Below are 12,979 nucleotides of genomic sequence, written 5' to 3'. Positions count from 1 at the left end.
AGTTAATGCCTGTTGGCGCACACAATGTTCTTTGCGTGAAAGCTGTGGTGTGGGAATCTGATGTAAGGTTAGTAGTGGTAGAGAGCCAGGCTTTAAGCCAGAAGGGAACATTTAGAAAAAGTCCCTAATTTGCTTGATTGTTTTACTTTGTAAATGGTGTTAGAGGTATTCCTATTGGATGTGTATTTATTTGTCCCCCAACCTTCTCTCCTTTGTTTTTGGTCACAGTGTTGGCTGCATATTCTGTGGCCCCAAAGAACCCATCAAAGCTTGCACTCGTTTCAGAGCCCGAATCCTCATCTTTAATATTGAAGTTCCTATCACTAAAGGATTTCCTGTAAGTTTCAAAATGTTTAATTGCTAATGAAAACTCACTTTATTCTAAAACGTAATAATTGTTTTATAAGCGATGATGCTATGGTGATTTTCTTTTTTCTTTTTTTTTCTTTTTTGACAGAGAGAGAGAGAGTCAGAGATAGGGACAGACAGACAGGAAGGGAGAGAGATAAGAAGCATCAATTCTTCGTTGCAGCACCTTACTTGTTCATTGATTGCTTTCTCATATGTGCCTTACCCAGAGGGCTGCAGCAGAGTGAGTGACCTCTTGCTCAAGCCAGCGACCTTTGGCCTCAAGCCAGCAACCGTGGGGTCATGTCTATGATCCTATGCTCAAGCTAGTGACCCTGCGCTCCAGCTGGTGAGCCCACACTCAAGCCGGTTGAGCTCGTGCTCAAGCTGGATGAACCTGCGCTCAAGTCAGCGACCTCTGGGTTTTGAACCTGGATCCTCTGAGTCCCAGTCCGTCGCTCTATCCTCTGTGCCACTGACTGGTCAGGCTGCTATGGTCATTTTCAACTAATATCTTATTACTCTAATCCAGAAAAACATGAAATTACAATTTGAAAATAATATTTATTTTGATCCTTGAGCCTGAATATTTTTTTCAAAGAGGCTCTGAGTAGACATTTTATAATCAATAGGATGCAAACTAATGATAATAATGAAATTTATCTAGGGAAATCAGCAGATACTTTTTCACTGTGTTCTAAAGGTTACCTGACTAATCATAGAGTAGGTCTTTATGTTTTTGTTTTAATATGCTTATTTGTAGTTTTTCTAATTATAATACATACATAGTTATAGGAAATTTTGGAAAACACAACAAAATAAAGTTAGTAAGAATGTTCTGTAATTGCATAATTTATACATAGATATCCTGTACACTTCAGTGTATTTTTCTGTGTACGTGTTGTCCACCCATTGGTATTTATGGGTCTGTTCCAGGGATGCTTGCCATAGGGTAAACTCAGTTGTGTTGAAGCAGCACCTTCAAATCCTACATGCTATGAGGTTGGTTTGCAGGTTATCACTGACCAGCATCATTTGAACGTACACATTTATGGGAAGAGGGCCGTTTTATGCTGTAATGTTACTTACCCAGAAAAGATACTGCTGCTTGTGCTTAGCATAAATTCCTTGTTTTATGTGTAATTTTTTTCCAGATATTTTGGGGCATACTCTGTTTATAGGTTGGCACCTTGCTTTTGCCACTTAACAAATAAACATTTTCCCATTAGACTTTTTTTTCTCAATTAGCTTATATAGTACAGATTCTGCATGACAGTAAAAATTGTTTCTCAGTGGAATTAAATGACTTGCTTTTGAAAATATAAACACATCATTTCACCATCTGATGCATCTTTGTAATAAAAGTAAGACAGTGATAGTAATTGACCTTTAAACTTTATATAAATTGGTGATATAATGTTTAGGGGTTGGAAATAACTCATTTATTTCCTGCTCATTTAAATTCATTTTATACTTAGACATTTTTATTTGAATTAACTATGTACTTTGCTTACCATTATTTTTAATTCTATGTAAATTTGATCATATAAAATTATGTTTATAAGATACTATTTAAGTACTCTAGTTTTATAATTATATTCCATTTCTCCCATATGCTAAAAAAATGAGTAAATGTTTCCAAAAAATTGTTTTAGTTGAAAATATTTAATTTTTAAATACTCAGAATTCATGTATTGATAGACAAGAAACTACAACTTAATTGCTATAAATAAATGGCACTCATTTTTAGAAAGCAGTACGTCCAGTGTAAGAGGTTGGTTACTGCGTGTGTTTACTCCTGCAACAATAGTCTTTGCCCTTGGAGAGGTAGAGAGGTCAAGAGGTCCCTTGTAAGACTGTTTTCCTGTCTACAGTAGTTTCTTAATAATAAGTATGAATTGAAAGTTTTTCAGGGCCGCTTAATGAGATTCCACTCATGTCTGTTCACGAATGCAGGATGAAATTTGTTCCAGAAGGAATGGTCATGTTTTGTCATTGTCCACTTCCTTTGGGAAGAAACTTTAAAAAATATATTTTTTAACCAAGAAAAGGCTCCCTAAGTAGTTAAAATTTTACTATTTAGGGACTAATTCCTTGATGCTACATAAATGCAGAGTGGGGCAAAAGTAGGTTTACAGTTTTATGTGAAACAGTTTATTCTTGTATTATTATTTATTAATTATTGTATTAGTTTTTATACAAACAACTTTTGCCCACCCTATATATCTGTCTCCCTTGATTTATATGGTAAACTTTCTCTCTTTCTCTCTCTCTCTCTCTATATATATATATTTTTTTTTAACTTATTTATTTTTTTATTTTTAAGTGAGAATAGGGGAGATACAGAGACAGACTCCTGCATGTGCCTTGATGGGGTCCACCTGGCAACTTCTGTCTTAGGCTGATGCTCTGCCCATCTGGGGCCATGCTCACAACGGAGCTATTAGCACCTGGGGCGGAGGCTCAAGGGAGCCCTCCTCAGCACCCGGGGCCAATGCACTAGAGTCAATCAAGCCGTAGCAGCAGAAGGCGAAGGGAGGAGGGGGCGGGTGGAGAAGCAGATAATTGCTTCTCAGGTGTGCCTGACTTGGAATTGAACATGAGACTTCCATATACCAGGTCGATGTTGTACTGCTGAGCCAACCAGCCAGGACCTCTATATATTTAAGAAGAGAAAATGGAAGAATTTAGTTGAAGTCATGTTTAATTTTTTTCTTATTGTGGTAAAATATAACATAAACCTTGCCATCTAACCATTTTTAAGTGTACAGTGTAGTGATATAAAGTACATTCACATTGTTATGTATTCATCAACCCCATCCTTTTCCTTATCCCAAACTGAAACACAGTACCCATTAAACATTAACTCTCCATCTCCACCCCCACCCTCTGGTAACCACTATTCCACTTTCTGTCTCTGAATTTGACTATTCCAGGTACCTCATATAAATAGAATCTGATACTATTTTACTTTTGCACCTTGCTTATTTTACTTAGCATAATGTTTTCAAGGTTCAGTCATATTGTAGCACATATCAGAATTTCAATCATTTCTAAGGCTGAATTTTATTCTATTGTATATAAATGCCATTTTTTTGTTTATTCATTCATCTTTTGATAAGTACCCTGAACTCTTACCTCCTTTGGAAAATAGCCCTTCAATTTTCCTTTAAGAAATTACCTTTGCCATCTAAAAGATTATGTAGCTTATTATAGTTTATAAAACACTAAATAGTTTGATTCCTACAACCCCACATGAAGTATAGAGTCCCAATCCTTTAGGTCAGTGTGCTTCAGAATTCAGAAATGTTCAGATTTTAGAAAGGTTATATGATGTAGGCATGTTACATATACCCCTAACGGAATGGAGCAACACACTGTAATCGAACATTTTTGTATCCCGACTTAATAATAAGTATGCTTAAAATCAAAACTGCAATGAGATGCCACCTCACACCTGTTAGATTAGCTATTATTAACAAGACAGGTAATAGCAAATGTTGGAGAGGCTGTGGAGAAAAAGGAACCCTCATACACTGTTGGTGGGAATGTAAAGTAGTACAACCATTATGGAAGAAAGTATGGTGGTTCCTCAAAAAACTGAAAATAGAACTACCTTATGACCCAGCAATCCCTCTACTGGGTATATACCCCAAAAACTCAGAAACATTGATATGTAAAGACACATGCAGCCCCATGTTCATTGCAGCATTGTTCACAGTGGCCAGGACATGGAAACAACCAAAAAGCCCGTCAATAGATGACTGGATAAAGAAGATGTGGCACATATACACTATAGAATACTACTCAGCCATAAGAAATGATGACATCAGATCATTTACAGCAAAATGGTGGGATCTTGGTAACATTATACGAAGCGAAATAAGTAAATCAGAAAAAACCAGGAACTGCATTATTCCATACGTAGGTGGGACATAAAAGTGAAACTAAGAGACATTGATAAGAGTGTGGTGGTTACAGGTGGAGGGGGGAGAGGAAGAGGGAAAGGGGAGGGGGAGGGGCACAAAGAAAACTAGATAGAAGGTGACAGAGGACAATCTGACTTTGGGTGATGGGTATGCAACATAATTGAACGAAAGATAACCTGGACTTGTTATCTTTGAATATATGTATCCTGATTTATTGATGTCGCCCCATTAAAAAAATAAAATTATTGCCCTGGCCGGTTCGCTCAGTGGTGGAGCGTCGGCCTGGCGTGCAGAGGTCCTGGGTTCGATTCCTGGCCAGGGCACAGGAGAAGCGCCCATCTGCTTCTCCACCCCTCCCCCTCTCCTTCCTTTCTGTCTGTCTCTTCCCCTCCTGCAGCCAAGGCTCCATTGGAGCGGAGTTGGCCCGGACGCTGGGGATGGCTCTGTGGCCTCTGCCTCAGGCGCTAGAGTGGCTCTGGTGGCAACATAGCGACGCCCCTGATGGGCAGAGCATCGCCCCCTGGTGGGCGTGCCGGGTGGATCCCGGTCGGGCGCATGCGGGAGTCTGTCTGACTGTCTCTCCCCGTTTCCAGCTTCAGGGGGAAAAAATAAAAAAATAAATAAAAAAATAAAATTATTGAAAAAAAAAGTATGCTTAAGTAAAATAAGTGAGGACTATAAATGGCATCACTTTAATACAAATCCCATTATACTACTTAACTGCATTTATAACAGAATTAGAACTTCGGTTTTCTTTGTTTTGGGATTTTGAAATTGCAGGGTTGTGTACTTCTAGTAGTATTGTACCCACTTACAGATGAGGAATCAGAGACTCGTAAGAGGTTGTAGCTGTCTGAGTAATAAGGAATTAAGTGATGACTCTTAGCACTTCTCACTTTGAAATGTACTACTTTTTAATTTCTTTTTACATTATGCTATGGATCATTTTGAATTACAGGTGACTATGGTTATATATATATATAATATGAATTAAAATGTTAAGATAATATATCATTACTTCCTGTTTATTTCCGTATAGATTTTTCATTTGTGTTCAACAAGCCTTTTGTTTCTGCTACTATTTGTAAGACACGGTGGAGACAGACAAAACCTAACACCTCACTGCCACAACCCATTTTTCATCCACCTGATTTTCCCTGGAACTCACACATAGCTCACAAAGGTTAGAAGAAACTTAAGTTCATGTGCCTCTGTTTTTTTTAAATTTGGCAAACCATAAGACCGGTGCCAATTTCTCAATTACATCTGAGCCCCGTGAAGGGGCAACCTGTTTACCTCATTGTTGTGAAAGAGATGCTTCTGAGTATGTAGACCTACATTTATGTTACATTGGTGCTGTTTGATATCAGAATTGATTGAATGTACAAACACGGTTTTCACCACTTTACTTACCACCCATTGTAGACGTTGTGTTATTTTCCCTGAGTCGGTTGTTAATTTTTTTCTGGACTTTGCAGTTTTTAGCAGTGAAATGACACTCAGAAAGGAAACTAATTTGCCTCCGTAGAGTAACAGAGGTTCAGCTGTGCCTTTACAACAAACAAAACCAAACCATGTGACTGATTTTCTCCATGTGTTTTAGGTGCTCTTAATTTTTTTATTCTTGCATTCATTTCACAAATATTTACTGAGTGCCAGTTAAGTGTCGGGCACTGGTGTGCACCCTTTCCTCACAGAGTTCATGTTTGCATGGACGACAGACATTCAAAGTAGCACGTGCAGTGAAAGTGAGATGTTACGTAATGGGACTATAGGACATGAAGGCAGGGAATCGAGCCCAGCCTCGGTTCAGGCTTCCTGCAGGAAGCGATGCGCGGTTGTACGAGGATGAGGAGGAGTTAGCTAGACGAAGCTGTAGGGTTGGAAGGGTGTGTTCCCAGAGGGCATAGTGCCTGTAAAGGCTGAATTAGAAAGGGCTTGGTGCAGGTAGGGAGTAGAAGCTCTATATGCTGGAGCACAGAATGGAAGAGAGGACGGAGAAAGTTGAGGCTAGAGAGATCAACAGGGTCAGATTGAGAAGGGCCTGGTGCCTCGTAGTGGAATTGTCTCTATAGCATTAAATAGCAAGGACATATCATTACATTTGTATTTGAGAAATCAGTCTGGTAGATGGATGAAGAATGGGTTATGCAGGACAGGAGTGGGGCAGTGATACCAGGAAGCAGACTTAATTCAGATGAGACATGATCATCCTGGGTGACTTTTGTCACAGAGGTAAGCGAGAACCAGACAGAACTAGAAAACAGCCGACTAAGGGACTCTGTTTTTAGAAAGTTCTTAAGTCCAAGAATGTGTATCCACAAGTCCTCCTTGTACTTACCAGTATTTCTGTTTTCCAAACGTGCAGACTCTTAGCCAGGAAATTTTAGGGTAGAAGTGTCAGTGTTTCTTCAGAAAAACAGCATAAAATGGTATTTACAAACCAAACAAATGTTGATAGCTTCGCCACTTCCTGGGTATTTGATCTCTCCGCTAACCCAAACTACAGACATAGTGCACACTCCATCCTTATTATTTGAAGGAAGGACAGTCTAATGGACTCCTGTTGCCCTCAGCAAAAATTTTTCTCTGACACACATCACTGCAACCACATTAAGTTACTTAGCCTTTTTGATATTAAATTTTCTTAAATATAAAATATGAACAATAGCAGCTAAGAAGTAAGACCATTAATTAGCTGAATGTGTACCGTCTTAAAGTGCCTAGGCAGCACTTTACAATAACATCAGATTTTCCTCATTTCATTGATAAGGACCCTGAGGCTGGGGGTGTGGGAGGTGAAGGGTTGTTAAAGGACTTGCCCCAGATTGTGTAGCTGGAAGGTGTAGAGTTAGGATTTGAACTCAGGTCTATCTGACTGGAAAGCTGGTCTGAATTTTCATATACTATTTTATTTTCATTATCCGACAATGAATATATATTAATTCCTGCTGAATATCATTATTTACCCCCTTACTTTTTTGATGAAACAAGTCACATTTTTCATGAAGAGCTACTGTACCAGACACTGTCTCTGATCCTATTTAATTCTCAGCAACACCCTTTAAGGAAGGTTACGCAATTCACTGAACTTTACACTGTAAGGGGTGTAAGTGCCGTAAAAGAACGGCCTGACTGGAGTTGTGAGACTTACAGGAAGAACTGGAGATCCTGAGAAGGCTCTAAGGCTGCATTTAATGTGATTAAACATGAGCATCCAAATAGTAGGCCAAAGATACTACGATAAGCAGTGTTTTAGTGTTCTAATTTTTTGTTTTAGGTGCTGTTACACTACCAAACTGTCAGTGAACCTGCTGTTATTAAACGATTGATTAGTGTCTTAAACAAAAGCACCGGTGAAGTCACCAAGAAGAAACCTAAGTAAGTGTTTTAATGCATAAATAATAAGACACAAAAAGAAATATTTAAGCTTTTCCATAGGTTCGAGTGCTAGGTATAATTTCTGTTCTGTATTGTGGGGGGGGGGGGGTGTGAAATATAAATAAAAATGGAAATATAAATTCATATGTATGCATCAAGCCATGTAAAAATAAAGCCATTTAAAAAACCAGTCCTATGTTTTAAAAGATTAATTTGAATCATATGTTGCCTCTGGTTCCAGATTCAGCTGAGTGTTCTTAACTTTGTCATCTCCTTATGAGAGCACTCCCCATGCTATGAACGCCCAGGGAGAAGGTGAACTGCATACGTTGTAGCTCCTAGTTTTTCTATCTGGAAAGTCTTTTCCTCCTGCTCAGTGTCCACCTGGAACCTTAAGCTGAGCTAATCGCCATCATGTTCACCCTCTGCTTACCATTAATATCGAGACCTACTTGTGGACCATTCCCCTTTGGCGTGGATGAGTTTGGGATTTTTCAAAGGAAGTGCTTCCTGAGAAACTTAAGTTTCTTAACCTAATTCAACTAAAGGCTAACCACAGTTTGGCTTGGCTGCTTCAGCTTTGGGGTTTTCCTCTCTTCAGTTCTATGGGGAATCCCACCTCAAAATCCCCCCTTTTCAGCCCTCGGTGTTTCTCCTCATTTGCACCTGTGTAAGAGGCCAGAGGTGGTTAGTGGGTTATTGGGTTGGCTGCAGGTGGGAGAGAGGATCTTCACACTGCTCTAAACTCATCCTGTTTCTCCGTTAGTTATGAAAAAATGGTTATTTAATCTCTTAAAGATAGTTCTTTATTTTTAACCTCAGCCTTTAGCTTCTAGCATGGGTGTTTGCCATAATGTTCTGAGAAATGTGATATTATAAGTAACGACTAACACTTCTTGAGGACCACTGAAGCTGGGCTCTGTCGTGAATGTTTTCACATGGTTTTATTCTCAGGAACCGTATGAAGTGCAGATACTGTTATTTTCCCAATGTTTTAGATGAGGAAACTGAGATTTAGAGGTTATATATTATGTTCAAGGTCTCAAAGCTAGCAAGTAGCAGAACCAGGATTCTGACGCAGTGAGTTGGTTCACATAAATTATATCTTTTTGACAGGAGACAGGTGGTTTGACCCAGACAAGTGATTTGAAGAATTCTCAATCTGAAACTGGCTCATCAGATCTAATCCTGAATTTTCCCCTTCCTGCTATGAAGTCCTACCATTCAGTGATATTAGTTTTCAGTATATTTTCATGTTAGTTTTTCTTGCCATCCTATTTTTAACTGTGCCCTTTTATTTTACACCAGCGCTCTTTGGCCTTTTTATTTCCACTAAAGGCTCCATGTAGACTTGGTTGCTTCAGATGAAGGGGAATTGAGCTTTCTAGAAACTTAAGTTCAATCATAAATATAAGGTCTACCGGAAAGTTCTATCCGTTTCCATCACAACAAGTTTCGACACGTAAGCACGTTTATTTGGCGCATGTGTGCCTCTCTATTTTTATCATTTAATGTAGACATACTGACGTAGCAAATTAACTAAAACAAAGTTGATTCACGTTAGTCTTATGTGTGAAGCCATAGTGTACCCATGGCTACTGATAAAGTTCATTTATGCCACTGTAATTTTTACGAATTTCAACAAGAAAGAAATGCTACAGAAGCATGTCTGTTGCATCCACCATATTCCCCGGACTTAGCACCCTCCGACTATCACTTGTTTTTGTCCTTACAAAATTTTTTGAAGGGCAAAAAATTCAAAAATGAAGAAGATATCAAACAAGCACTTGGTTCAATTTTTTGCATCAAAATATAAAACATTTTTCAAAAATGGGATATACAAATTGCCCTCATGCTGGCAAGAAATCATTAATAATAATGGCAATTATATTATTTAATAAAGTTTATTGACGGTAAGAAAAATTTGTATTTTGTTTTATTCCAAAAACAGACAGAACTTTCTGGTAGACCGTATACTTTCTCCTTCCTGAGGAATGAGACTTTGGACTGAAATTGTCTAAACCAGTATTTGGAAATTTTGTCATACTTTTTTTTTTGTATTTTTCTGAAGCTGGAAATGGGGAGAGACAGTCAGACAGACTCCCGCATGCGCCCGACCGGGATCCACCCGGCATGCCCACCAGGGGGCGACGCTCTTCCCACCAGGGGGCGATGCTCTGCCCTTCTGGGGTGAAGCTCTGTTGCGACCAGAGCCACTCTAGCGCCTGAGGCAGAGGCCCAAGGAGCCATCCCCAGCGCCCGGGCCATCTTTGTTCCAATGGAGCCTCGGCTGCGGGAGGGGAAGAGAGAGACAGAGAGGAAGGAGAGGGGGAGGTGTGGAGAAGCAGATAGGCGCTTCTCCTATGTGCCCTGGCCGGGAATCGAACCCGGGACTTCTGCACGCCAGGCTGACACTCTACCGCTGAGCCAGCCGGCCAGGGCTTGTAATACTTTTTTAAGAAACTTGTTTCACTTATTCTATCAGTGTGTCTCTGAAATAATTTTTCAGAAGGTGGGTTTATGATTGCTGTCTCTGTCTTTCTAGAGCACATCAAAATTAAATTAGAGAACAATTTCAGAATGTCCCCTTTTGTGTTCTACTTCTGTTAGAAAGTATGGGTGTTGTGCCCATGTGTAAGGGTTTTTATTGGTTTGCTCTTCTGTGTGAACCTCTTTACAGCTGGCCCCATGCCCTACCCTCTTCATTTCCTTAGAACCATTGTATTGTGGAAAAATCTTCTTATGTGATTTTTGTCTTGAACCTCTGTTAAAGAATCACTATTTCTATATGAGTAAAGAGAGAGCAGGGAAGGTGGGAAGGAGAGAGAGAGAGAGAAAGAGTAGTCTGTTAGTGCTAGATTACCCTCTTTACAGATAACTTCCTAACATATAATCTACCAGTTAGAATTTTACTAGGGAAGGCATAGCAGAGGGCATTGCATTCTTTTTTTAAAGTGCCAAGTGCCTCACTTTCTTTATTAGATAATTGAACCTCTGGATTTCATTAAGGAAATGACAGGGAAGGTTTTAGTAGAGGGGGCCTTGATCATACTTTAGGTTATAGCACCCTTCAGGGGACAGAGTTATATCTGAAAGATTAGTTTTATGGATAGATGCAGAGAGAGAGATATGAACTGGCTGATATTTCTTTAAAAATTTATATGAACTAGCTAATATTTTTTAAATCTAGAATTTCTGTTGTTTTCAGCTAATCCACTAAAATTCAAAGAACACATCATTTTAAGAAAAAAAAGTTTTATTTTTAAATATTTGAAAGAATGGGTTGATTTGTTGATCGAGTGTGTACTCTTTATTTTTCTGATTATTTCATTTATTCACCACAATTGGGTATTGATTTGTTCTCCTTTTTTCCTTGCTAGATTGTTGACTAAGGGCCAGAATGCATTGGTAGAGCTACAGACACAAAGACCGGTCGCTCTGGAGCTCTACAAAGACTTTAAGGAGCTGGGGAGATTCATGCTGCGCTACAGCGGGTCTACAATAGCTGCTGGGGTGGTCACTGAGGTATTTTACAGGGACTGACTGTGTTTCCATGTTGTCATGTCATTGTCTCCCTTTTAAGAATGATTACTGAGATCTTACAGCTTAAGGGAACATAGTTATGGTATTAGAACAATAAATTTTAAAATTTAGATTAAAAAGTTAAAAGATAGGACAAAATATATATTTGGTCTTAGAACTTCCCATAGTGAGACTTCCAAACTGTTTTGTCCACTAGTAACATTGCTCAGAATGAAAAGAAATCCATTGAGAAATCTATAAATTTGCCCTATAAATTAGGAGAATTCAGACTTTGAAAGTCAAGTGAATTCAGAGTAATAATTTTATTTAATAGTCTAGCCCTCATTAAAATTTTTCCTTTAAATAATTGGCTTTCAGGGCATTTGAAATAATTTTTTCAAAAAGTTCCATTAACATATTAGTAATGTTTCTGGGGAAAAAACCCTATTATATAAAGTGAGGTGCAGTTGAATTTTGTTGAAAATAGCCAGAAATGAATGAGCCAGAAAATTTCAGTAATTTAAACTTTCTTCTACACTGTCATGATTAATAGAAATCTTATGAGTATTATATTTTTAAGTGGGGATTTATTCATTTATATATTTTCTGCATAAAGCTTATCAAGTCATTTAATTAGATGTAAACTTTGAACATAGGGCTTTAGGTTGTATAAATTCAGTTCTACGTGTATCATGTAGGCTCTGGAGTTAAACCACCCATGGGTTCCTAGCAGCACAAGTACACGTTTCTCCTTCCATTTACCCTCCTATAAAGATGGGTAATAAAGTCTGCCTCCCAGAGTTGTGAAGTTGTGAATGTGAAATAAAGTGATCTGTAGAAAGACTTGGCACAGTAACTGGGGCATATAAAGTGTTCAATAAATCTTATCTAATATCATTGTCGACAACACTATGTATAACTTGCCTAAGCATTCTTTATAAAAGAGCATTCTAAAAATAAGATACAGTTTCTTGTGGGAAATAATGGAGAGATTATAGTTAATCTTAGAAATAGTATGAGTAGGAAAGGGAAAAGTAGCAGGAAAAAGGAAGAAAGTTTCACCTTGAATAATGATTTTACTATTTGCCTTTTGTTGTTGATTGTTTTAATGTGATTGATTAAACTGATTAAGCAAATATATCTTTCTCCTTTACAGATAAAAGAATGATGGGTCAGAATTTCTACCATATTTCCACATGCAAGGACATAACTAACCTCTGTTTCTGAAGAATCCAATTACTCAGTTTAAGGAGCAATGTGCAATTGATATTTTTTTAAGTCAGAGAGAAAATTAAAGAAGGATTACTCATTACTCCTGCAAAAAGTTAAGTTGCCAGCTGGCAGGAGAAGCTAATACTGCACTTTCGTTTTACAAACCAGCCTTCCCTTTGAACTGTTAGTAAGTGGATTTACTTTGCTGAGATTTATGGAAACTGTCTGAAATATGCATTAGAAGACATTGAATCATCCTGAAATGAACTCTACTTCCTGCCAAACCACAGAATGTTTACAGTTTTCTCTTGGTTTTCAACTCTACAGCATACATTTTACAGAAAAACAACTAAATTGGATGATTGAGATAGTTAATATTTGACCAGCACACTTTATTTTTTTAGTTAACTCTAAGAAATGAATTGCTAAAGGTTATAATAAAGGTATTTCGTGTTGAGCATAAGGTATGTTCTTCCTCCAAGAACTAAACTTTTGAAGGATTAGTTTGGAATTAGTGGAAACTCTTCCTTTGTTATTCAAGCTATTATTTAAGGTGACAAGCCAGCTAATAAAATGTCTTAGTTTGA

The 12,979-nt window shown here is 38.1% G+C and overlaps 1 protein-coding gene across 2 annotated transcripts in view; it reads left to right on the top strand.

Moving 5' to 3' along the window:
- The window catches only part of HBS1L (HBS1 like translational GTPase), a 94,465-nt gene extending 81,486 nt beyond the window's left edge, over window positions 1-12,979 (top strand). The window contains exons 16-19 of one of the 2 annotated variants that reach the window (XM_066247781.1): window positions 229-337; window positions 7,558-7,658; window positions 11,039-11,183; window positions 12,337-12,979. In XM_066247781.1, the coding sequence (XP_066103878.1) occupies window positions 229-337; window positions 7,558-7,658; window positions 11,039-11,183; window positions 12,337-12,348 (367 nt within the window). In that variant the 3' untranslated portion in view covers window positions 12,349-12,979. Of the gene's footprint in view, window positions 1-228; window positions 338-7,557; window positions 7,659-11,038; window positions 11,202-12,336 lie in introns of those variants that run through there. The other variant, XM_066247782.1, reaches the window with a different exon arrangement.

The sequence above is a fragment of the Saccopteryx bilineata genome, chromosome 12 (genome assembly GCF_036850765.1).
Source record: "Saccopteryx bilineata isolate mSacBil1 chromosome 12, mSacBil1_pri_phased_curated, whole genome shotgun sequence".
NCBI lineage: Eukaryota > Metazoa > Chordata > Mammalia > Chiroptera > Emballonuridae > Saccopteryx > Saccopteryx bilineata.
This window is presented reverse-complemented; position numbering and strand designations above follow the sequence as displayed.